This window comes from Apodemus sylvaticus, chromosome 16 (assembly GCF_947179515.1).
Source record: "Apodemus sylvaticus chromosome 16, mApoSyl1.1, whole genome shotgun sequence".
Lineage (NCBI taxonomy): Eukaryota > Metazoa > Chordata > Mammalia > Rodentia > Muridae > Apodemus > Apodemus sylvaticus.
In genome coordinates, this window is record NC_067487.1 from 9470258 (window position 1) to 9497477 (window position 27220).

Here is a 27220-nt window from a genome sequence, read left to right on the forward strand (position 1 = left end):
GGTGTTTCTTCAACTGAGGCTCCTTCCTTTCTGAGGACTCGATCTCCAGTCAAGTTAACACATAAAACCAGCCGACTAATACGACTGTGACTAAGAAGTCAAAAGAGGGACTCCCACCCCTAGTGTTGGGTTTTTTGTTTTTTGTTTTTCGTTTTTTTTTTTGGGGGGGGGAGGGTTGTTAGATGGTCTTTGGTTTTTGAAGAAGCATTAGCCCAGTTGGGAAATTTTCTTTTAAGTTATTATTTTGTATTTATGCATCGACTTGTGTGTATTATAGATATTGTAAGGTAGACAGTTAATAGTATGTTGTTTTAAGATGTTTGCAGACTTTCTTACTGGGATCCTCCATGTTCCCCCATATAGTTATTGACCTCCCCACCCCCGATTAGAGTCCACATTCCCCTCAGATCACTTATGTCCTGCTCCTCCCTCTGCTGCCTCTTGCCCCTCCTGGACCTTGGAAACGGTACCCTTTAACTTTCCTGATTTCTGCAGTCAGTCCAGTGTATGCACTCACATCTGAACATCTGGAATTAGGAACTGCAGAGAGAACATATGATGTTTGTCTTTCTGTGTTTGTTACCTTGCTCAGTACAGTCACTCTTTCCTAGTTCTATTTACCTGTAAATTTCATTATTCATTTTTCTTTTCGGCTGAATAGCATTCCATTATGTATATGTATGATATTTTCATTATCCATATATCTATTGACAGACATTTAGGTTGTTAACATGTTCTCACTATTATGAATAGCGCAGCAATGACTGTGGCTGAGCAAGTATCTGTGAAGTAGGATGGAGGCTCCTTTGGACATTTGCTAAGAGTTAGTACAACTGAGCTGTATGGTAGCTGGGGTTACTATTGCTGTGGTGAAACACCATGGCCATAAAGCAAGTTGTGGAGGGTGTATTTTTCTTAGAGTTCCACACTGTGGTCTACCAGTCAAAGAAGCCAGGACAGGAATTCAGACAAGGCAGAAATCTGGAGTCAGAAGCTGATACAGAGGAGCTGGGGGAGGGTGATGCTACTCATTGGCCTACTCATAATTGCTTGCTCAGCCTGCTTTCCTACAGAGCCTAGGACCACTATCCCAGGGATAGACCCAGGCTTGTGTCAAGTTGACATCAGACTAGTCAGGACAACTGTCCCGTTTCCTTTTTCATTCATTCCCAAGATCACACATTAACATCAACATTACAATATAAAACATTTTATAAACTTCAAGGTCCCACAGTTGGGGATTGGGGAGATGGCTCAGTGATTAAAACCTGGTCTTTCAGAGGACCTGGGTTCAAGTCACAGCGCCCACATGGCAGCTCACAACTGTAATTCCAGTTCCAGGGGATGAAACACGCTCACACATAGAAAACACTGACACACATAAAATAAAAGTAATAATTAGGAAGGCCCTAGAGGGCCTTACAAATTCAGAGACTTTAAAATTCAGACTCTTAAAAATCTAAAGTCTCGGGGCTGGAGAGATGGCTCAGTGGTTAAGAGCACTGACTGCTCTTCCAGAGGTCCTGAGTTCAAATCCTAGCAAGCACATGGTGGTTCACAACCATCCATAAAAAGATCTGATGCCCTCTTCTGGTGTGTCGGAAGACAGCTACAGTGTACTTAGATATAATAATAATTAAATCTTTAAAAAAAAAAAAAGCTAAAGTCTCTCTTATACCCTAAAATATTTAAAATTTTATTTTCTCAATTATGGGCTCCTATAAAATAAAAAGTAAGTTAAATGTTTCTTCCTTCAAGAGGGAAGAACCAGGGAACACAGTCCTAACAAAGTAGAGCCAAACTTTAAAAGTGTAAGTAACTTAATATTCGATTATCTGGGATTCATTTACAACCGTTGGGGTTCCTCCAAAGGCTCATGATGCTTCTCAGCTCCTCCTTTTGCAGCACACAGGTTTGGTTCCTTGGCTCAGGCAGCTCTGCTCCACACGTGCTGCTATCCTTGGCGATCATCCCATGGAAACTTCTGGTGCTGTCTGCAGCAACTGGGCTGCACTTTCACCAATACTATCTCCTAGGCTGTCTTATGATCTCAAGCCTCAACTTCTCTCCATGACCCCTTCAATCTGAGGCTTCAAGAGCTACCGAGACTGCACCTTGTCCAATGGCCTCTCCAGGCCTCTCACAGTGCCAGGCCTCAGCTGTTCTACATGGCCACTTCCTGGCTGCAAAACCAGTACCACCTGGGTGACTCTTACACTGCCACCTGCAGCTGTTAGCATGAGGTACAAGCCATGGCCTCAATTTCTGTGTGCTGATTCTCAGGAGACGCTAGATTTCACCTTTATGATGCTGGTCTCTTGTTAATCACTACGAATTTCTTAGCTCCAGCTAGCCAACATTAATTGCCTCAGTAAGACAAAGGTTTTGCTTTAGCAGTTCTGCTCTCTTGTTGGTCACAGTTGATCCCTCAGCTCCTGCTGACCTGACGCCACAGGTTCTCGGTGGCTTGGTAGAGTCTTCACTTCACTTTCAGCGTTCTTATCTTCGAATCTCAGAACAGCTCACTGAGCTCTGAATACTCAATGGCTCTTCTAGGACCAAGTTCCAAAGTCCTTTCATATCTGTCACAACAGTACCCTACATTCCTAGAACCAAGTTCTGTCTTGGGGTTCTGTCTTGCTGTGGTGAAGCACTCTGTCCAAAAGCAAGTTGGGGAAGAAAGGGTTCCATTTCTTCAAAGGAAGTCAGGATAGGAACTCAAACAGGGCAGGAACCTGGAGTCAGGCATTGATGCAGAAGCCATGGAAGGGTGTTGCCTACTGGCTTATTCATCTTAGCTTGCTCAGCCTGTTTTCATATAGAACATGGGACTACTAGCCCAGGCATGGCACCATCTATATGGATGCACCCTCAGAGGTAATCACTAAAACAATGCTCTTCAGCTGGATCTTCTGGAGACATTTTCTCCAGGTTCCCTCCTTCCACGTTAACATAACACTGGACTGCTGGTGTCCCTCCTGCTTAGCTCAAATGCTGTGCTTTTAAGAGAGACTCCTCTGTTTAGTTATCAAGTCAATGAGTCAGAGGCTGAATAAAATCCTAAGATTCCTAGACTCTCTGTTCCAGCCCCTGTGGAGGAGGGGTATACTCCCCTGTTTTACAGTCTCCACACTGAACAATTGCAGGACCATCGGTGTCTGAAGGGATCAAGCATCTACAATCCCAAGAATCACTTGGACCTTCCTCATCTTCATACAGGAGTGGGCTGGATTATGTTCCACTTGAACTGAGCCCCACCCCATTGTCTTCCCTTTTGTAAAAGGGTTGTTCGACCCTGAAGGGGGCTATACCCACTTGTTAAAACTCATTGTTATATAGGATCTGAGAAGAAGGTGCGATCCAGATGAAAGGTGTGTCTTTCCAGCTCAAGATTGGGACCAAAATCATGTGCCTTCCTACCTCAAAAGACTGGACTAAAAGTGGAACCACCAACTTCAAACCAAACAGAAAAGAATCCCTCACAGGTGTGCCCTCCATTTCCAGAATCCAGTTAATTCCAGAGGTAGTCAAGTACCAAGACCAGCAATCACAGGGATAAGAGGATTTGTTTGCTTACATATCCTGGATTACTGTCCATTGGAGAAAGCAGAGGCAGGGCCTCAAACAGGGGAGGAACCAGGAAGCAGGAGCTAAAGGCTATGGAGGGGTGCTGCCTACTCAGCCTGATTTCATAGAGAACCCAGGACCCCAGCCCATGGTTTGTACCACCCACAACATCCTAGGTTGGCACCACTCACATCCTAGCCACCCCCCAACATCAATTACTTATTGAGAAAATAAAATACCCTACAGGCTTGTCTAGAGCCCAGTCTTATAGAGGTATTTTCTCACTGAGGCTCACTCCTCTGATGACTTTAATTTGTGTTAAGTTGAGATAAAACCCAGCACAATGAGTGTCTTCTGATGAAACAAAACAGAACAATCTGGTCTTCCCACTGTCTCATCCGAGGCGTAATCTCATTGTGAATCAGTGACCGTCGCAGGAAAATGAACTCTTTCCTCTCATGGGGTTCATAGTTGGGTCTCAGATGTTACCAGTACAGGAAAAAACACACATGAGATGGGGAGTGCCGACACACTGTGGTGTCAGTCTAGCCCCTTCCTTGCAATGAGTTCACTTTGTATGATCAGGAATCTATTTCTGATACCTTTGTGTTAGAGGAAGAGTCATTCCTGTGTTACGAGACAGGGGAATAGTGAATTTCAAGTAAAAAAGAAGACAAAACAAAAAACCTTTACATATTTCCACATGAGAGCAATGCCAGGAGTCCAAAAAGCGACAGGAAGCTGAATAGGGCAGATCCGACCTTGTACAGAGAGGAATCCTATGATGAATGAGGGATGATGGGTCAGGAGTCAGTTCTCATGCTATGCTGATCCCAAGACCAGTTTTCCTCCCATTGGGAGAGGAGCCAGGAGCCGGGTGATCACCTGGTGGTGAATAGTTGTCTGAGTTTGTGAAAGAGAATCCGGTGAAGCTCTGGTACAGCTCTCTCAAATACTGCATTGTTTACATGGATTAATGGAGGGACGTGTGGACAAGGGTCTAAGGACAGATGAAAATCTCAAAGGGTTTCTGGGGCTTATCGATAAGAGACATATGTGGTCCCTGGCCCACGCCCCAAACTGTGGATTTCAGTGTACACACCAAAACGGTTCATTTTTGTTTGTTTGTTTGTTTGTTTTTCTCATTGATTTAGTGTCACAATGGGTGTTAAACCGAGGCCTCCTTCACTCCGGGCAAGTGCACTCACTACCAGTAAGTGGCCCCCACCTCTTTTGGTGCTCTGTAATTTGGGACATAGACTCATGACTCTTCTGTCTCAAACCCCAGAGTAGCTGAGATTTCAGAACATTTCCAGGAAACTTGATTCCAAAAAACTATCCTAAAGAGTTTGTGGTGTGGCCTAATGTAGCTTCTTGCGCTGTCATTTTAAAGTAAAATTGAGTCAATGTGATTTTTTTTTTCTTCCTGCTATAAGATTCTAGTTACCCCTGAGCTTTTAAAGTCACAGCATTGATCAGAGTAAGGAGTAAACTTAATACACGTTTCCGTCAAAAGGCTGGACTCATATTCCCAAAATGCCCTTTGTAAATTTGGAATATTAAAAGCAGCCTAATTCCAGTTACATACAGTCCATTGGCTATAAACTCTGCCTTCTGAGCTTCAGGGTAGTCCTTCGCATAGACTTCTGGGAAATGTAGTCTCTCTCAGCATGACCCCGCTAGACAGGACTCTGCTCTCTGTGCTTCCGGGTTCGTGTTGCATTTGTGTTTCTCCAAAACTCTGCGGCTTTCTCAAAGTTGGGACAGCGTGGCTTGTGCTCCACGCTGGACATGGAGGTTGGTCCGGGTGCAGCCTAGCCTTGCAAGCCTCAGGAACTCTGCGGGTGGGCGGGTCCGGCGTGCAGGGAGCGGGGAGGGCTGGGCGGGAGGCGGAGAGAAGCCCACCTGGATGTGCAGTGCGGACCTAGGCTTGGCCAGAGTGCAGGGGAGGGGGCGCTCATGGTGCAAGGACTGATTGCTCTGTTTGGACGGAGCGGCTGCCAGAGTCAATCTTGTGTTTCAGACACCTGAGAGGTGGCCTGCTAGTGCGAGAATGGAGATCAGAAAGCAGAGTCCTGTCTAGTGACGTCATGATTAGAGGGACTTCATTTCCCACAAGTCTATGCGAAGAATTCCAAAAGAGCGATATTGCCCAAGCATTTCCACTGGAATTTAGGCTGCTTTTAAAATACCAGATTTAAAGGGTGTTGTAGGAATATTATTCCACCCTTCAATGTCAATGTGTATTAAGTTTACTTCTTACTTTGATCGATATGTTGTGACTTTAAAAGCTCAGATGTACCTAGAATCTTAAGGCAGGGGGTAAAATTCACTTTGACTCAACTTTACATTAAAATAATGGAGCAAGAAGCTACACTGAGACACAGCACATGGTTAGAGCAGGGTGGCTTGGCTGACCGTACCGGAGGCTGCGATGAGAGCTCACAGTCCGCCTTGCCTGGGGAAGCTTGCTGTCACTAGCTTTCACGTTGCTGTTGTCAGATTTCTCAGGAAATCTAGAGCAAGTGGGTTTTTCTGGGCCCTCCTGTATGCTACGACAGGCCCAGGACTCTGGTTTTCCGTTCATGTGGCACATAGTTTCCAGGACAGGGAGTTCTGTGGGGGAGTTTGGTGTGGGAACTAAGACTTGGAGGGAAGGAGGGAGGGAGGGAGAGTGAAGGGAGAGAGAGAGAGAGAGAGAGAGAGAGAGAGAGAATGAATGAATATCTCCGGGAGAGAAGAACTATGATGTGAACCCGCGTGGCAATTACCAGCCATAAATAGATAAGTTTTCACATGGTTAGAAATGTTGGGATAGAACTTTTATCATTATCAGTTGGCTCTGAAATTATTGTATTGGCATCTTGTAAATTGTGATATTGATACATAAATCTGATTGGTTAATTAAGCTGTAAGAGTCTTGTTTCTACGGGGTAATTAGGTGTTGAGGTGGCAGATCGTAGGGTGTGTGGGGCATTGCATGGAAGCCAAAGGTATTCAGGGCCCTGGCAAGGGTGAGAGAGTTGGCAGGACAGCAAGACCACTGGAGAGATGGCCAGGTGGGGGCAGGGGAGTTGGCCGGTCGTTTTTTTAAATATTTCCTGCAACAGACCTATTTAAAAGAAAACACAGTCCTCAGCACGCACATGGTGGTTCATAACTGTCTAATTGCAGTCCCAGGGAGCCAGTGCCATCTTCTGCACTCCAGGAGCGCCAGGTTGTGCACCCACACAAAGCTGGCAACAACTTATGCACAAAAATAAAAATAAATAATTAAAAAGTAAACATCACGAGGCCTGGAGAGTTAGCTCTGGGGTTGAGAGTTCTTGTGGTTTTTGTCTATGTGTGCATATACTGTATAGTGTATAATTTTTGGTAAGTATAGAGTATGATTTCATGAGGTTTGGTGTTATCTCACCCACCCTCTCCATCTGCACTGACCTCCCTCCCTCTTCCCAGCTGAAGCCTCCTCCAGCTTCCCCTTCCCCACTTCAGAGCACCTGTGTTCAGTTACTCCTCCCTCATGCCCCTCCCCACATGCTCCCTTTTACTCTCCTGGTTTCCATGGTTACTTCCTGCTGTATAACTCACCTCTGAAGATTTGGAGCTAGAAACTACTGATGGGAGAGAGAACTTGTGGCATTTGTCATTCTGGGTCAGCATCGTCTTTCCTGGGCGCACAAAGTTCCCTGTCAAGTGCATGAGTCATTTTCACGTACAGCTTACTAGTACTCCATGGTGTGTGTGCGCCATTGTCGTTATTCATTTGTCAGTTAAAGGAATATTAGATTGTTTCTGTTTCCTAGCTATCCGGAATAGAGAAGCAACCAACATGGCCAAGCTAGTATTTGTAGAATAGGATGCACAGTCCTCTGGGCACGTGCCAAGGAGTGGTCTAGCTTACTCAAATGGTACATTAATGACTACTTGTTTGTTCATTCTCCATATTGATTTCCAGAGTTGCTGTGCATTTGCAGTCTTAGCAACAGTGAGTGAGGCTTCCTCTTCCTCCACTCCTTGCCAGCATTTGTCTCAGTTACTTTGTTGGGCTTTCCAGCTAGGATAAGACAGAACCTCGGTTGTTTGAATTTGATTTCCCTAATAGCTAAGGATGATGAACGCTTTTTGAGATACTTTTTTTTAGCCATTTTTCTTTCTTCTATTGAGAATTCTTCTTAAATCCCTATCTCATTTTTAAAATAAAGTTGTGTCATTTGTTTCCTTGAATCTTTGTTTTTTGAGTTCTGTATATATTTTGGTATTTATCCCCAGTCAGTTGTGTAGATGCCAGAGGTTCTCTCTCAGCCTGTGGGGTTCTGCTTAGCTCACTCAGTTGTTTGTCTCCTGAGCTGCTGGAGGCTGCCTGTCAGTCAACCTGGGAACCATGACTGGAGGAGTGAGGATGATTACAGGAAAGGCAGAAAGAAGATGCAGGAGGCAGAGATGGGAGGGCTGCGGGTCAGTACCACACCAGCAGTGAGCGTATTTTCTCAGGGTCTTTTAAAGGCAAGCAACAGAAAGCATGACTAACTCCAGGAAGTTAAACAATGACCACAAATGCTTATGTGGCAGGATTTATGGTGCATAGTATCTAAGTTTGGCCAAGGCCATTTTGTTCAGTCTTGAATAGTCTCTCAAGGCCATCGGCATAAGCACAGGAACTTGGCAAGAAGTAATGCACATCTTAACTAAAAACAAAGACAGATGTTGGCAGACTCCTTCATGAGTAATCATAAGCAAGAAGTCAACTGAAGTTAACTGGGGATGTACTCCCCACACTTAGCTGTACCTAAAGTTTTAGTTCTATGAAATCCCACCTGCCCATTGTTAGCCTTAATTTCTGGGCAAATGCAGTCCTGTTTAAAAAGTCTTTTCCTGCACCTCTGTCTTGTTGGGTACTGCTTATATTTTCTCCTAGCAGCTTAGTATTTCAAGTTTCAAATTGAGGGTTTTGATCCACTTGGATCTCACTTGGTGCAGGGAAATAGATACAGGTCTAGTTTCATTCCTCTGCATGTGGTCACCCAGATTTCCAAATATCCTTTATTGAAGGTGTTATCTTTTTTCCAGTGTATGTTTTTTTTTTTTTTACCCCTGTCAAATATCAGATTGAAACAACCCTAAATTTCCAGGATAAAAGCAACCTGATCATGGTGTATGACCTTAGGACGTTTTCTTGTGTTTGGTTTCCATGACTCATGGGGTCTCCACTGCAGCTGAGGCTGCACTCTCCACCAGTGGCCTCTCCTAGCCTTTCACGGTGCTAAGCCCCAGCTGCTTTTCATTGCCTGCATGTCTTTAAAATCAGTACCATGTGGGAGACTCATCGATTATGAAATCCAGATGCTAGTTTGAAATGTAGTCTTGCCTTTCCACCACGGTTTCCGTGTGCTGACTCTGAAGAAGTAACTTCATAAGGCAGGTCCTTAAGGATGCTGGTCTCCTTTCAATCACAGTTGCTTGCTTGCTTTCTTGCTTTCTTTCTTTCTTTCTTTCTTTCTTTCTTTCTTTCTTTCTTTCTTTCTTTCTTTTTCCTTCCTTCCTTTCTTTCTTTCTTTTTGGGTTTTTTTTTTTTTTTTGATTTGGTTTTTTTTTTTTAGACAGGGTTTCTCTGTGTAGCTCTGGCTGTCCTGGAACTCACTCTGTAGACCAGGCTGGTCTCAAACTCAGAAATCCACCTGCCTCTGCCTCCCAGAGTGCTGGGATTACAGGCGTGCGCCACCACCGCCCGGATCACAGTCGATTTCTTGGTCCCAGCTAAGCTACATGAATTGTCCCAGGAAAGTAAAGAATGTGTGAACCATGGTACAGTTTGAGCTTTATATGCATGAAACAGATAAAAACTTCTGTGGTGGTCTGAGTGAAAATGGCACCATAGGTTCATATTCTTGAATACTTGGTCTCCATTGGTGAGCTGCTTGGGAAGAATCAAGAGGTGTGGCCTGGTTGGAGGTGTGCCATTGGAGGCAACTTGAGGTTTCAAATCCCACATCCCTCAGTTTGCTCCCCCACCTTCTTCTGGCTTCTCTTCAGCTGGTACGGAAGAGAACCACTCATAAGTTCTCGAGGTACTCAAGACCAGTACTACTGACATGACCCCGTTAATTTACCGGGACAATTAACATTTGTTAGATGGGACTGAGAAATCAGCTGTGCTTAAAAAGGGACCAGCAGCAACGCTGAGGTTCTGTCTTCTGTGAGTATCTCCACGGCACTCAGAGCTGCGTGGAGTGTTGTGGAGGGGCCGAGCCTGCATTTCAAGCTACAGCTGTGCTTGCTAGTGTGTGAGTCTCTCCCATGGAATTGATTCTGAAGGCACAAAGAGGTGATGGGAAGCAGCTGGAGCTTGCCGTGAGCGAGGCTCGGAAAGGCCACTGTTGAAAGTGTCGCCTCAATGACAGTGCAGACCCGCTGTGGCAGTGTCCGGGAAAGTGGACACAGGCAAATATCAGAACCACCCACCATGACCAAGTGGCTTTTTTTCCTGGAAATGTGGGCTTGGTGCAGCTCCTTTGGAGCTGTCTAACTAGGATTGGAGTAGCTGGGTCGTTTAGGTGGATGAGCATCCATGTTGCTGTCATCCGTGATCCTTTCCAACAGCTTTGCTTTGCACATGTCACATGAGAATAAATCCTGAGACTAGCTTGCAGACAACTGGGAACCCCTGTGACTCTGCATTATGTCGTCATCACAAAATCTTTTGACAGGCTGCAGGCGGTCTTGCAAAGCAAAGAAAGTAGAGGCACTACATCCGTTCATGTGTTCATATGCACTTATGCAAAGTGCAGTCCAGTTGAGCCTCAAGACATGGAGGATTGTCTGTGGCAGTATAGATGGAATTATAATTTCAGACCTGGAAAAACACATAAAATATGATCTTAGCCATAGAGAGACTCCAGAGAATTTAATCTCACCAAAGTTGGAAATAATACAGGTGTTTCACTGGGCCAGTGCTCTGAGGAAGAGAGGCACAGGAAGTATGGACCATCGTGTGCACAATGAAGTTAGGTAGGAGCGTGACACTTAGGATACAATTGCACAGAATCCTAACTGTATGTAACAGTCCTGTTGTGTGTATTTCAGAAACCTGCAAAGCAGGCTTTTGAGCATTTTAAATATAAAACTATTTGTTTTTAAGCTTATTTAAAAATCATGCAAAGTAAACACATAGCATTATCTAACAAAGTATATATCTAACATTTATCTAATGTTATATAATCCATCATTAATATGTAAATCTTTCATTTTTTAAAGATTTATTTTATTTTTTTTAAATATTTATTTATTTATTATATGTAAGTACACTGTACATGTCAGATCTCTTTATGGATGGTTGTGAGCCACCATGTGGATGCTGGGATTCGAACTCATGACCTTTGGAAGAGCAGTCAGTGCTCTTTACCTGCTGAGCCATCTCTCCAGCCCCTAAAGACTTATTTATTATTATATGTAAGCACACTGTAGCTGTCTTCAGATGTACCAGAAGAGGGCGTCAGATCTCCTTACGGATGGTTGTGAGCCACCATGTGGTTGCTGGGATTTGAACTCAGGACCTTCAGAAGAGCAGTCAATGCTCTTAACCACTGAGCCATCTCTCCAGCCCAAAATCTCTGATTTTCATAAGATTATCATAAACAGTAAAAATATTACTAACTTCATAGATGATTGTGAAACTTTATATACTGAGATAAGAAAAACAGGTGAGCTAAAATGTAGAAAGTTTAAAAATAAGAGAAAGAATAAAGAGTAGTGTCATGTATTAGTAATACTAGACCCTCGAAGAGCAATGCAGTGGGATCATGAGTTCAAACTCTGCCTTAGGAACATAGCAGATGCCTGAATACCTGACAGAGAGAGGGAGAAAGAGACAGTGTTAAAATTACATTTAGTGTACTTAAAGGTTAGGCTCACATTTGGTGTAAATATCTTCCAAGTGCTATTTTTGCTGTTTGAATTGTGCAAATGTGTAAGGCTCTTACCCTTCCATTTCATCCCTGCGTCTTCCTTTATTCTCCCGCTGGCTGCTCAAGCTCCTGTCCCCGGTGCCCTTGTCCTCTTCCCACCTGTGGACGAGCGTGGACGAGTGCACACAGAAACCTCAGCCCAGAGCCGCTGCACCGGGCGCCATCTCCACCGCACGTCCTCTCAGGGTGGTGCGTGCGAAGTGTTGAGGGTGGTGCGTGCCTCTCCCCTGTGAGGACGAATGGAATGCCTGGCAGAGAGTGTACGCCTGCCACACTAAATGTGCATTGTTTGTGGGTTCCTAAATTTTACATTTTATATTTATAAAACTATATCTACATAAGTTTGTTAGCCCTCACCGTTCTCTTTTCTTAGAGGTGGTTTTGAAGAGTGTAAGCAACATTACACATCAATTAGAAGCATTTCTAGGTCTCCCCTCACCTTGGGCAAAAGGAGACTACAAGCTGGCTTCTGTATTGACATCATTCACCGTCCTATCATCTAATTTATACTGTTCATTTATTTTTATTTCAGGACCTTCTGTCATTCACAGATGTGGCCATTGATTTCTCTGCAGAGGAGTGTGAATGTCTGGACTCTGCTCAGTGGAATCTGTACAGAGACGTGATGCTGGAGAATTACAGCCACCTTGTGTTCCTGGGTGAGGATAGCTTCCATAGAGAATTCTTATTTTACTGTCAATATGTGCCTACCTCCCTGCCTTTGAAGAATATCTCATGGGAGCTTGAGCTTTTGACTAGATCCTTCCTCCCTCCCTCCCTCCCTCCCTTCCTTCCTTCCTTCCTTCCTTCCTTCCTTCCTTCCTTCCTTCCTTCCTCCCTCCCTCCCTCCCTCCCTTCCTTCCTTCCTCCCTTCCTTCCTCCCTTCCTTCCTTCCTCCCTTCCTTCCTTCCTCCCTTCCTCCCTTCCTTCCTTCCTCCCTTCCTTCCTCCCTTCCTTCCTTCCTTCCTTCCTTCCTTCCTCCTTTCCTTCCTTCCTCCCTTCCTTCCTTCCTCCCTTCCTCCCTCCCTTCCTTCCTTCCTTCCTTCCTTCTCCCCTTCCTTCCTTCCTTTCTTCCTCCCTTCCTTCCTTCCTTCCTCCCACCCTCCCTCCCTTCCTTCCTCCTTCCTCCTTTCCTTCCTTCCTCCCTTCCTTCCTTCCTCCCTTCCTCCCTCCCTTCCTTCCTTCCTTCCTTCCTTCCTCCTTCCTTCCTTCCTTTCTTCCTCCCTTCCTTCCTTCCTTCCTTCCTTCCTCCCACCCTCCCTCCCTTCCTTCCTTCCTTCCTTCCTCCTTCCCTTCCTTCCTTCCTCCCACTCTCCCTCCCTCCCTCCCTCCCTTCCTCCCTTCCTTCCTTCCTCCCTTCCTTCCTTCCTTCCTCCCACCCTCCCTCCCTCCCTCCCTTTCATCCTTCCTCCCTTCCTTCCTTCCTCCCACCCTCCCTCCCTCCCTTCCTTCCTTCCTCCCTTCCTTCCTTCCTCCCACCCTCCCTCCCTCCCTTCCTTCCTTCCTTCCTTGTAGCTGCCAGCAGCCACATGTAAACCGGGTTACCTGTTGAGAGAATTTTGGGGTTACAGGGACAGAGGAGACGACAAGAGATTTGAGTCAAGGCGGGAATTCCGGTCAGACTGGTCTTAATAATTTTAAGACAGGTTAAATAGTCTTTTGGGGGATCGACCAACCCCCCACAAGTTGGTGGCTTCAAAGGCGGTCCTGTGAGTTCTCTGGCTCCAGGTCTCAGCGGGTCGTCTGCCTTCGGGCTGGCGACTCAGGTAAACACCGGCTTGGGGGCGGTGTAGATAGCCTAGGTGCGGAGCCTTATTGTTCACAAGAACAAAGGCCGGAGGTAGCCATCAGAAGTTTGGACAGCTTGCCAGCCAGCTTAGTTGCGGGGGAGAGGAGACACTTCCTCCCTTCCTTCCTTCCTTCCTTCCTTCCTTCCTTCCTTCCTTCCTTCCTTCCTTCCTTCCTCCCTCTCTCCCTCCTTCCCTCCCTCCCTCCTTTGTTCTTACCTTCGGTTCTTTCTTTCTTTCTTTCTTTCTTTCTTTCTTTCTTTCTTTCTTTCTTTCTTTCTTTCTTTCTTTCTTTCTCCCCACTACCTTTGTTTTTTCAAGACAGGGTATCTCTATGAGCTACTGACTTTTCTGGACTTGCTTTGTAGACCAGTCTGGCCTCAAACTCAGAAATCTGCCCTGTCCTCTGCTTCCTAAATGCTGGGATTAAAGGCACGCACCACCATTGCCCATCCTGTTGATTAGTTCCATGTGGCTATTTTAAAAGCAAACTCTTGTTCATATAGCCAAGAAACTCTTTCTTTTCTTTTTGTGTTTTTAACAGATTGATTTGCAAAGTATTCATCCACAGTGACAGTGTTAGAAGCTGGGTGGCATGAGGCACGGGACACACGTGCTAAACAAAGTGTCTCACCTTTTAGCTTTAATATTTTTCCTGGTAATGAGGCTCAGGATCTGCAGGTTGTAAGTTACTCCTAAGCATCCTAAATATTTCCAGAAATATTTAAACATAAAATTTCCCACAGTCTTCTATCATCTCTACAGTTTCCTTCTATGAGCAGAACTGAGTTCAAATGTTAATTTAATGGGAAAAAAAAAAAAGACAAGCATCTTCCTTTTCCAAACAGGTCTTGCTTTCTCGAAGCCGTACCTGGTCACATTTCTGGAGCAGAGTTCAGATCTGTGGAGCGTGAGGAGAAAAGGATCAGCGGCCGTCCATCTAGGTGTGTAGGAACGAGTGAGCGGGGCTCACAAGTGACAAGTCGATTTGGAAAATACGCATTGAGAAGTTACGTTTTAGTGGAAATCTCTGGCTATCAAATGGCTTTTCCTCCAAGAAGCTTTGTATGTGTTTATAGTGGCTGACAAAGTCCTTTAACTTGTTTTCTTGTATCTGTGTGTGTCGTGTCTTGCCTGTACACATATTTGCATGTGTATGTTTGCCTGTGTATGGTTGCACGTATACATACACATTCATACACATTCATGTGTACATTGTCCCTGTGGAAGATCAAAGCTGACCTGAAAAAAACAAAAAACAAACAAAAAAAAAAAACAAATGAAACTCTATTTTCTATGTTTCAGTTTTTAAGTCAAGACTTCTTTATATCATAAGATAATATGCTTAGTTCTACCCAATATACTTTTCTAGATGACAGTATTAATTGTATTCTTTATGTACAGTGTAACACATTAAGATACCTATACCTTAGGTCTATTGCAAGTGTTGTTATCATTGGCTTATACAAATATTATTCCTGATTTCTACTTTGTTTTTTGTTTTTTGTTTTTTGTTTTTTTTTTATTTTTTTGGTTTTTTGGTTTTTTTTTTTTTTTTTTTTTTTTTTTTTGGTTTTTGGATTTGGTTTTTTTCGAGACAGGGTTTCTCTATATAGCTATCCTGGAACTCACTGTGTAGACCAGGCTGGTCTCAAACTCAGAAATTTGCCTGCCTCTGCCTCCCAGAGGGCTGGGATTACAGGCATGCGCCACCACCACCTGGCTTATTCCTGATTTCTAACCATATGTATTTTCTCTCTTCAGTAGTTAATAGTTGTTGCAGCCTAAATGAGTGCTCCTAGAAATTGCATAACGTTTGTATTTACTGACAGACACTGACAGTTTCCTTAGCAAACTCTTCTGCTGCTTCTAGATTAACTAAAACAGTTTTTATTATTTGATTTTTAAGGTGATTATATTATTTTTGGTAAAACATAACACTGTATTCATATTAAGAATGAGCAGTATAAATATAAGGTATAATGGTATACTTTTATTGATACTTCAATACTTTTTAACAGGATCAAAACCCCATAAATGTAAAGAGTGTGGGAAAGCCTTTGATAGGAACTCAGTCCTTATTCAGCATCAAAGAATTCATACTGGAGAGAGACCCTACAAATGTGAAGAATGTGGCAAATCTTTCAACTATTCTTCCAGTCTTAAACAGCACCAAAGAATCCATACTGGAGAGAAACCCTACAAATGTGAAGTGTGCGGCAAAGCTTTTAACTGTTCTTCATATCTGGGTAAGCATCAAAGAATCCATACTGGAGAGAAACGCTACAGATGTGAAGACTGTGGTAAACCTTTTACTAATTGTTCAGGGCTTATTGTTCACCGAAGAGTTCACACTGGAGAGAAACCCTACAGATGTGAAGACTGTGGCAAGGCCTTTAGTGTTCGCACAACACTCTCTAAACACCAGAGAATTCACACTGGAGAGAAACCTTACAAATGTAATGAATGCGGAAAGACTTTTAATGTCCACTCCACACTCTCTAAACACCAGAGGATCCACACTGGGGAGAAACCTTACAAATGTGAAGAATGCGGCATGGCCTTTAATGTTCGCTGCATTCTCTCTAAACACCAGCGGACCCACACTGGAGAGAAACCCTACAAATGTACTGAATGTGGCAAGGCTTTTAACTGTTCCTCTAGCCTCCACCAGCACCAACAAATTCATAGGGGAGAGAAACTCTACAAATGTGATGACTGTGGCCAGGCCTTTAGCTGTTCTTCCTATCTGTATAAGCATCGTCGAATCCATACTGGCATGAAACCCTACAAATGCAAGGACTGTGGTAAGGCCTTTTACTGTTCTGTAAACCTTATTTACCACCAGAGAATTCATAATGGGGAGAAACCGTATAAATGTAACGAGTGTGGGAAGGCCTTTAGCATTTGTTCAACGTTTATGAAACACCAGCGAATACATAGTGGGGAAAAACCCTACAAGTGCAATGAATGTGAGAAAGCCTTTAATAACTGTTATAATCTAATTCAACACCAAAGAATCCATACTGGGGAGAAACCCTACAAATGTAAAGACTGTGGCAAAGCCTTTAATTATACTTCAAGCCTTGCTCAACATGAAAGGATTCACACCGGAGAGAAACCGTACAAATGTGAAGAATGTGGCAAGGCCTTTAACTCTTCTTCAAATCTTAAACATCACTGGAGACTCCATTCTGGTGAGAAGCCCTACAAATGTGAACAATGTGGCAAAGCCTTTAAAAACTGTTCGGGCTTTACTCGACACTATAGAATTCACACTAGAGAAAACCCAGATTAGAAACTGCTGTCACAAAGCCTTCCATAACTAGTGACTGATAATTCAACACTGAAGAATTCATACAAGAGAGGAACCTTAGAAATGAAAGGGTAAGGAAAAACCTTTAATAATTCTCAACCCTTATTCACCATCCTCTGTTACATGTTGGAGAGATCTTGTAATATGAAGAAGATGGCCGTGGTGAGCAATCTATACTTATATAAGATAAAAGTTTTCATTTTACAGAAACCCTACAAATGCAAGTAATGGGGGAAATGCACAATGACTTGGGAAAGAACACTGTCATATAAAACTGAGACAGCCAAAGTCTCACAGTAAAAAGCACTGTGTACACCTGGTTGCAAGTCTTTAACCATCACATAGATCTTAAGGGATGTTCAGGAATTATCATAAGAGAAAAATCCCGGGAGTTGTATAGAGTTTAGCAAAGCAACAAATACTGCTTATAATCGGCAGGGGAATGTTTGGTGTAATATAAAACCTCATTACACACTTTAGAATCATGCAGATAAGTCTGTGAGGACATCAATATGTTATAAATCCAAATTATAGGCTCAATTTTGAAAGGTGAAAAGATCACAACAACTAGTGATTTTATTAGAAGAACAAGTCCGAGTCCTAAGATTTCTGAGTCTGTTTCCCCCCTACTCCCAAAGACCATAGATACATTATTGGAATATGAAGTTCAGTAACTTTCATAAATAAAAAGAAGCTATTCTTAATGTATTGTCGGTGTTGTGATTAGCATTGCATTCTTTTTTTTACAAAGTTTTTTTTCCGTACTGAGTTTTATATATATATTTTTTAACAAAGATAGAAAAACTACCTTAGTGAAGTATGAAGGCTAATATTGGCTTGTCCCCCTGAGACATCTAGGAAGAAGGAACCTCAGCTGAAGAACCGTGTCTATCAGACTGGCCTGTGAGTGTGACTGTTACATTCTCTTGAGTGCAATTGATGTAGAAGGGTCTAGTCCACTGTGGAGAATACCATCCCCAGGCTGTGGACCTGGGCTGTGTAAGAAATTCCCTGAAAATGAGACTAGGAATGAGCCAGCAAGTAGCATTCCTCCATTCTCTGTGTTCAGGTTTCTGCCTTGAGGACCTGCCTTGGACTCCTTCAATGATGGACTGTAACATGGAAGATGAAATACACCCTTTCTTCCCCAAGTAGTTTTTGGGTCATGGGGTTTATCAAAGCAAAGAAACAAATCAGAACATACAGGACCTAGATTATATTTTAATTACTTGCTGGGCGGTGGTGGCGCACGCCTTTAATCCCAGCACTTGGGAGGCAGAGGCAGGCAGATTTCTGAGTGCGAGGCCAACCTGGTCTACAGAGTGAGTTCCAGGACAGCCAGGGCTATACAGAGAAACCCTGTCTCAAAAAACCAAACCAAACCAAAACAAAACAAAAAACCCAAATATTTTAATTACTTATTCCTGGGGATTTGTGGGATATTTAGTCTGTTCCCAATGTTATGTGCTTCAGGTAATTTGTAGCATGTTACCCTTTATGTTATATCATTATTTATCCACTTATCATAATTACTTCTATTTCTTGTGTTTTATAGAAATAAAGTTATGCCCCTTTTGACTCTTGTACTTTATGTCAAATTCTGACAAAAATTTATTATATATAGAACCTCTTCAGCCCTACAGTGAACACATTTCTGGTAGTCATTCACATTGGCTGAAATATACAATTATAGCATGATGAACTTTAGCTCTGAGAGAACTCTTGAACATATTTTCAGAAGAAACGTGAGAACTGCTGAAGTAGAAAATATTGTTGAAATAATTGAGTTCTCATTATCAAATGGTCAACTATACATCCTGAAACGCGCACACACACACATCTGATCTTTTGATCTTCATAGAGCTTTGGTAAATGATTGCTTTTCAATTTTGATGCTAATTCTAGTACTACTGTATTCATGCATCACATAATACATTCTTTATAAAAGCACATGAACTTGTATTTTACCATATATGTGCTTTGATAGCATTTAATATTATTTAATGGTTTTCTGAAATTGCTTTCAAATTATAGTACCATAGTGAATATTGCAAGACATACATTCATTTATTATTTCATCCTGTTTAAAAAAATTATTCTGCCTTTTCATTTGGTAACATACATCATAATATTTGATGTTTATGAGCTACTACATAGAGGTGAACACTTGAGAAGCGTCATATAAGTTATTATCTTTAGAAACAACAGAGACAAAATCATCTTTCATGGCAAGTAGGAAACTCAGAATGAGATGCTTGCTTATTTGAAAATGTATGTGATGAAGAAATAGTGTAAGCTCTGCACATGGTGGAACGGCAACTGTGCTGCCCTTCCAAAGAAAACACCGAGCTTACGAAGAGACTTTATTTTGTACTTATCTTAATATTTTTATTAATCTCCAGCTACCTGTGTAACACAGCCACTGCCCTTCAGAACCAATGTCATGACTCTCAATTCCTCTCCCCTCTCAACTTCCTCTCGTCAAAAATTAAAATTTCTGACACGTACATTCTGTTTCGTTCATCTTTGGGTAGTTGTAGTCAGGCATTCACAGGATTCTTCATTTTGAGTGCTGACTCCTAATCGACCACGAGTAACTATTGTGTATGTGTAGTGGTGAGTTTTTGTGACACTGCTTTGGGTTTCAGGTGGATCTGAGAATGAAAGACACATTACCTTAATTTTAAAATGCTTTGACTCCCTCAAAGGCTGGGCACTCCTAAACCTTCCCCTGCTCTCTCAGGCCCAACCTCCAACATATGTGCTGTAGGATATGGTCTCAATATATTTGTCAATTATGTAATAATAAGTGGCAAATCTAGCTCCTCTCAACCAATTATGATTTTCATGGTAAGAACATTTAGAATCATTTAGGCTACTATGTTACGGATTCCAAATTATTGTTAGGTGTCAGTATCCTGTAGTGATATTGAGTCCTTCATGTGCTTCGTGTGTGTGTGTGTGTGTGTGTGTGTGTGTGTGTGTGTGTGTGAGAGAGAGAGAGAGAGTGTGTGTGTGAGTGTGTGTGTGAGTGTGTGTGTGTGAGTGTGTGTGTGTGAGTGTGTGTGTGTGTGTGTGAGAGAGAGTGTATATGTGTGTGTGAGTGTGTGTGTGTGTGTGTTGTGTAGGCTTCTGGGCATCCCACGTGAGGTTCAATAATATAGACACAGAGAGGACACTTCCATACAGTATAAGGCTGTTGTATGGAGCAGTCCCTCAGCTATCAAAGGCTCTACCTGGCCTCCCTGCACGGCTCCTTCCTGCTTCCATCCCCCTGCCCCAGCTCCAGTGGCCAGCTCTTCATTTATCAAAAGCCACATTCCTTTCTTATACAAACAGTCTCCTAGCATTTCGGGAGATGTTCCACAGTTTGCTCATTCTGAAGCAATTAGCAGCTGGACGTCCTGTCCATAAGTTAGTGTTAACTTCTGGACAGAGTAAAGGCAAGTCGACCTTCTGTGATCTCCCCTAGCAACTAGCTTATTAACATGGTAATCTTAGAGAATTCTCCTTTGGGGCAGGAAGTGACAAATATTTACATGTAAAAAGCAGGTCTTAAGATGGTAATGACAATACCTTATCCTGCCAGGGCCAGAAGCTGCCAACCGAGGTATTAACAATTGAGAATGCAGGGAAGTAGTTTCAATCATAGCCAGTAGATTCAGTGTCTGTGGGGGATAGGTCATCTCCCAAATCCTGGCATGCTGGGGCAGAAACAAAGGTCGATCACAGGCCTGACACCTGACGAGGGAGTATCCTGTCTCAGAAGAAGCCGGCTTTGCGTTCTAGCAGAGATGACAGGCGTTAGGAGCCAGGAAAGCTTCTCCAACTTGAGAACCAAACAGGTAAGGAGCCCCCCGGCACAGAAATCATGGCCCCACATGCCCCGGTCCCAGTGAGTTTGGCCCTGGACTCCATGGCTGGTTAGCTCTCCTGAGGGCTGAGGTCTCAGTGAGGTAAAGACGTACACACTGGACGCCCGGCTCCTGCCAGCGCTACAGCTCCTGCTCAGGAGGCGCCTGCAGCCACCACAGGTGGACATGTTCTGCCTCCCTTACCTCAGGATGTGAGCACAAGAAAGCAGCACTGGTCCAGTCTGCTCACCCTGCTCTGGGTTCCTTTAAGGAAGCTGCGCACTTAGTAAACCCAAGGAATCCTTGTGACCTCCTGAGTACAAGTAAGTGAGAAAAACAAATACATACTGGCAGTATTTTCAAAATAGGAGCTGTGGTTGGGAGAACACCATGATGAATAACGAGGTTCAAAGCAGCGTCGCGTGTGCCAAAGTTGAAAGGCCACTAGATATGAAGCTGGACTTACTTCTAAAGTCTGTGAGAGATTTGGTGCCATCTCAAACAGGACATTCTCAGTGAGCGTGAGAACCAACGAGGCACCAAGAGCCATGGGAGTTAAAAGAAATTAACGAATCATCTTAAGATGATTTTCGTTCCCACATTAGCGTATAGCTTCCTTATTTAAAACAACTGCGTCAGCGTAATTTTTTAAAAGTAAGATTAAAATTACAACATATGGACCAGAAATGACTTGTACTCATGATATTTCTATCACAGACCCTATCACATTCACACTATCTCCTGTTGTGAATCCAGGAGTGAAAACAAGCCTGATAACACCGTGCTGCAGACTATGCCTCTTTTCCCCCCCCCCCCCCCCCCCGAGGCAGGGTTTCTCTGTGTAGCCCTGGCTGTCCTGGAACTTACTCTGTAGACCAGGCTGTCCTCGAACTCAGAAATCCGGCTGCCTCTGCCTCCCAGAGTGCTGGGATTACAGGCGTGTGCCACCAGCGCCCCGGCAGACCCTGCCTCTTCTACTCCCTACCTTGAACCAGAGAAATCACCCTACCTGGGTTCCAGGAATTCCTTCGCACAGACTTCGGGGAAATGTAGTCTGGATACTGTGACATCACAGGGAGCCAAACCGGAAATCCCCACCAGGCTTACCAGGCTTTTGCTCAAGGCGCGAAGATCTTCCCCAAAGTTTTGCAAGAGTCCTGGGTAGGAGAACAGAAGAAGCTGCTTGGACTTGCTGTGCTGAACTGAATGGGACACCGGAGGTTGCAGGTCAGGGCAATCGGGATTGCGCCCTAGGTGATGGTTTCCGGGCTCGCCCTGTACTTCTGGTACCCCGGACCCACCTGCTAGCCCGGGAGGAGACAGCAGTGCACCCGCCAGGACTTCAAGCTAATGATGGTCAGCTGACTCCTGTCTCTGAGGGGGCTCAGGAGTTCATGGGACAGCTTTGCCAGGAAGCAAGCTTCACTAGCTGCTCCAGTCTCACGTGGACGCAGATTCCTCGGTATCTTTAGAGGGGAAACAGGGTTTCTAGTCCCTCCTGTACTCTGTGGACGGCTTATTGCAATGGTCCTGGAGGTCCTATTGTGTTCATTTTCTGTGTCAGTGAAAGAACTAAGAGAGGGTAAATCGAAGGCACAGCAGGGAGCAGTGGGAAATTCTAGAATACAGGCGCTTCATGAGCCAGAATGAGTGCCGTAGAAAGGTTTTGACCGGGATGAGAGCACACACGCACCACAGAGGTCCTTGTGGGAATCTGAACCCTGTTTCACCTTGAGGGCTGGGTTTTCTGAAACCTTTAAAATGGCCTTCACACCTAATTTAGGGTTGAGGAATTGTAAAAAGGACAGAATGTGTGCTTGGCGCACAACGGTTATGTCAGTGTGTCGTTTTGTTTTTCCCTTTGTTTTTGTTTTTTTCAAGATAGAATTTCTCTTGGCTCTTGTGGAAATCTCTTTGTAGACCAGGCTAATCTGGAACTCACAAAGATCCCCCTGCCTGTGCCTGCCTAGTCTTGGGGTTGAAGGCATGCACCGGGACACCGGGAGTGTCAGCCTGCTCTCAGCACACACTCAAGTGTTGAGCTATCCTGGCAGTGGTGGCGCATGCTTTTAATCCCAGCACTTGGGAGGCAGAGGCAGAGGCAGACAGATTTCTGAGTTCGAGGCCAGCCTGGTCTACAGAGTGAGTTCCAGTGTTAAGTCCCCACCCCCACCCCCCAGACAGTGTAGATCTGTGTAGCCTTGACTGTCCTGGAACTCAGAAATTCACCTGCCTCTGCCTCCCAAGTGCTGGGACTAAAGGTGTGCGCCACCACCACCCAGCTGTTGAGCTATTTTTAAACTAAAGATACAGAACTGAAACTTACAGAAGAAGGAGGTAGAATCATTTTTACCATGGACTAGTGATGTCAGAAAGCCAAGGCTCTGGGACTTCCCCGACAGTGAGATAGGGAGAAGCTGGCAGCCCTGTTGCCCTGAATGCTGGGTGTGTGTAAGGATTGTGTGGGGTAGATCGTAGAACGCGAGAAGATACTGTTTGAGATGAGCATAACAAACTTAGACGGTCTAAAGCTTACCCATACAATTATTTAAAATACCCCCACAGATATATAAACTGCTGACATTTTCCTGTATTAATAAAAAGAAAAAATAATGTCTGACTAGTCTCACCGGTCCTTCTGGGACATTTCCAGTGTGAGATCCCTTCCTCTTCACAAGTTTAAATCCAGGTCCCTGGGTGTGTAGTTCTCTCTGTCCCTCTATTGTAAGTGTGAGGGAAGGAGTTACTAGCTTCTACAACTCGCACAGGTTTAAATCCAGGTCCCTGGGTGTGTGGTTCTCTCTGTCCCTCTAGGCATCTTTCATTGTATTCTATTGTTACTATGAGGGAAGGAGTTACTAGCTTCTACAACTCACATATGTACCATGCTGTGTTAGACATATCATCTCTGAAAAACCCTGAAGGGGAGTTGTAGTGGGTGATGATATTTCTTTATCCCAAATCCACATGATATGTCAGAAGAAATTAGAAAGGACTGAACAGGAGTCAAACACATATGCAAGGAATAAACCCAAGGAACTCAGATTTTCATCGCATTGTCACTATATGTTATACAGATGTCTGTCATAGTGTCCTCCACAGTCATTATCTAACGCAGTAATGTATCATTGACATACTTTGACGTGAAAGGTGTTTGGTGGCCCTGTTAATTCTCTCTAAGTCTGTATTCCATTGTTCTCTTCTTTCCAGAATCTATGTAAAAATAAGTCAGATGGATCAGGGTGAAAGTCCCCGCACTTTACTGAACACACTCTACGTACTGGTGCTTTAAGACTCAGAAAAATATATGGGCTCCTTAAAATACACAGATTCATCTAGACATCTAATGTACAGAGCAAAGCATGTGATATTTATGTTCAAACTGAAATTATAATTACATCACGTTTCCAAAGCAGATTCTATATGTGGTCCCTATATAAATTCTATATGTGGTCCCCATATTTTTTCATGGTGGATTCCACTTTCTCAGTCATAAAGTTGCAAAACTTTTGGGGAGAGTTAAATTTTCAGATACTGTGGCCCATCAACCTTTAAAGCTTGATAAAAGCAAAGTGACCACATTAAATGACTTTCAAAGAACTTTGGGGGACATTAACTGGATTTGTCCTTTCTTAAATTAACCGCTGAGGCGCTTAAGCCTTTATTTGGCATCCTTAATGGTGCTTCCGAACTGTGAAAGCAAAGATACATTAATAATTATAGAACAGGCTATTAATAAACAACGATTACAGAAGATAAAACTTGATGATCCATGAGGCTTTATAGGACTGCCTGCTGTTTATGCACCTGCAGGAGGGTTATGGCAAAATGGTCCCTGGGAGTGGATCCATCTTGCCTGTCCCACCTAGAAAAACTGATGCTTCCTATATTACCCTGCTGACTCACGTGATTTCCAAAGGGCGCAAGTGCAGTAAGGAAATGACGGGTATGAATGTTTCCAACATTATAGTGCCTTATACTAATAATGGACAACTGACTGAAGTTAGTTTACCTTCAGAAGATTGACAGATTGTGCGGATTAACTTTACAGGCCAGAGTTTACGCCATTTGCCCAGTCATCCTTTGTTACAGTTTTAAAATTCTATGGATTATCTTCCCTTTCAGTATTCCGTTGAGCCATTGTCCAGTGCGACTTTAGTTTTCACTGATGGATCTGCAAAAGGCTATAACTGTCATTAATGGTGAAACGTTTACTCAAGAAACCTCTGACACTTCTACACAGGGGACACAACGCGTCGCTGTGATTCTTGTCTTTACTAAATTACAAGACTGTCCTTTTAATCTCTACTCTGATTCGGGATATGTAGTTAAACTTTTCCCAGCTATTGAAAATCGCTACTCTGGCTCTAAACAAAACTACCATATGTTCACTTTTATTTAAGTTACAGCTTTCATTACATAGCAGAATTTCCCTGTGTTTTGTAAGTAATCTGCGGGAACACACTGATCTGCCTGAGCCCTTGACAGGAGGCAGTTGGCTGGCCGATCTTGCTACATGACCTTATGTCCTGCAGCAACTTGGAACAAGCAGAAGCTAGTTATAGAATTCATCATCTTGTGCTTTATGCTATCAATCTAGTTTAACTAGACAGACTGTCCGGCAGGAGTCATTTGGCCAGAAACCCATCATTCTCTGCCTAAGGGAGTACATCCCAGAGGACTCAGGCCTAATGATCTCTGGCAAATGGACATTACACATGCTCTTTCTTTTGGCAAACATTCTTTTGTCCATGTATGTGTGGAAATATTCTCTTGTTCCATAGTCACCTTGGCAAGAACAGTATTATAAGAAAACAAACTCAGGCTCTATAAGAATGTTAATCTTAACTACTTGTCTTAGTCAGGTTTTCTATTCCTGCACAAACATCATGACCAAGAAGCAACTTGAGGAGGAAAGGGTTTATTGAGCTTATACTTCCAAATTGCTGTTTATCACCAAAGGAAGTCAGGACTGGAACTCAAGCAGGTCAGGAAGCAGGAGCTGATGCAGAGGACATGGAGAGATGTTTCTTACTGGATTGCTTCCCCTGGCTTGCTCAGCCTGCTGTCTTATAGAACCTAAGAACACCAGCCCAAAGGTGGAACCACCCACAAGGGGCCCTCCCCACTTGGTCACTAATTGGGAAAATGCCCCACAGCTGGATCTCATGGAGGCACTTCCCCAACTGAAGCTCCTTTCTCTGTGATAACTCCAGCCTGAGTCAAGTTGACACACAAAAACAGCCAGTACACTACTGAAAAATCTCTTTAGCTTACTGTAAGCATAGATTTTAAAGGAGTTTGGCCAAGCATCATAGTCAATACAGAATGTTTGTATGGGAGAAACTTGAATGATCAAGCTATTATAAAATGATAGTATACCTGATAAAGTTGAAACTGCCAGCATGGACTAAACAAAAAAAAAAAGCCTAAGAATCAGACTATGGTAAACTTTCCCTAAGTATGCCTATCATGCTGAATGAGGCTTCCTCTAGAGTCTGCATGTTCAGTTTGTACCTACACCATGGTAGCTCCTCCTGCTCCTCCTCTTGAATTAAACAATCCCACTAGGAGGAAATGGAGGCTGCAGGACCGTTGAGAATGAATGCCACATCCTCAAGGATCAGATGAGTTAGCGCCCTCTCAGGTAGGTTTCCATGTAACAGACACAAACATACATGTACACACTTACACCCACATGTTGGAAGCCTAGCCATGCTCAGAAATGCTAAGCCCTTATCTTCATTGACAATGTCATTGCTCACTGTAGTATTCAGGAGTACAGCCCAGTCGTGACCTTGTTTTAAACAGACTTGCCAATCAAGGGTCCAGGTGAAAGCACTGCTTGTTGACTCTAGTTTCTCTAAATGGAGTTGTATCACTGGGTCAACATACTGTATGGAATAGAAAAATTGAATAGGAACTTCACACAGTCTTTGCTCTGAAACAGCTTCCTTGTCAATCAGTATGCATCATGGGAGCAAAGAGTTGGTACCTTTGTCTCAAGCATGAACAGCCTAGGAATAACTCCTCCTAAGAAGAGATGGGAGTTCTCCACACTCTGTGGTTCCAATAGCTTCTTTACAGCAGTGAGCTCACCTGACAGTCCTAAGGACATATTTCTGATATCTTTGTATTCAAGGAGGAATCACCTCAGTGTTCTTCTGCTTAGGAGAAGTGAGGGAAGTTCAAGACAGATACCAAATGTTTAAATAATGTCAAACATTAACGAGGACATGATCAAAGAAAAGAGGGAATTCGCTAAGGTACATCAAAGGGAATAAGGGAAATCCTATAGTGCACCATGTAGCAAGAGTCAGTAGACATACCAGTGTGATCCCAGAAGCTCCTGAGATGCTGTGTCAGGCAGGGTCACTAAGCCTGGTTTCAGAAAGCATCTAAACGAAATGCTCAGTCCTACATTAGCTTCCTTATTTTTAAGTAAAGCAGACAACGAAAGCATGAATTTTCCATGCGTTAGTATGATTCGATAAGCAGATTTGAACTTTAAAATCAGATTTTATCAGAAATAACTATCAAATGTGATAAACAGCACTGTGAAAGGCTCTACTCACAGGCTAACATCGCGTGCCGAGACCACAGCACTTTAAAAGAGCCCGAACGCCCTGTGGCTGCCCTTGTGCTGAAGACTGATTCTTTCTAATTTCACCGGCTCACAGGCAGGTATCCAGACAGTACACAAAACTCCTTTGGTGTGTTCCTGGAAGTCCT

At 43.6% G+C, this 27220-nt stretch overlaps 1 protein-coding gene and 1 long non-coding RNA gene across 2 annotated transcripts in view; one reads left to right on the forward strand and one right to left on the reverse strand.

The window, feature by feature from the left end:
* The first annotated feature begins 5247 nt into the window (after positions 1-5247).
* Positions 5248-27220, forward strand: part of LOC127666483 (zinc finger protein 728-like) — a 34649-nt gene continuing 12676 nt past the window's right edge. The window contains exons 1-4 of the mRNA XM_052159299.1: positions 5248-5364; positions 12064-12190; positions 14167-14262; positions 15340-16597. Of these exons, the coding sequence (XP_052015259.1) occupies positions 5359-5364; positions 12064-12190; positions 14167-14262; positions 15340-16597 (1487 nt within the window). The 5' untranslated portion in view covers positions 5248-5358. The remainder of the gene's footprint in view (positions 5365-12063; positions 12191-14166; positions 14263-15339; positions 16598-27220) is intronic.
* LOC127666499 (uncharacterized) lies at positions 14151-27191 on the reverse strand. Its single transcript, XR_007973670.1, has 3 exons — positions 26818-27191; positions 21498-21645; positions 14151-14219 (listed from the first exon to the last, which is right to left on the reverse strand). It is a non-coding gene; the product is annotated as an uncharacterized LOC127666499 (long non-coding RNA).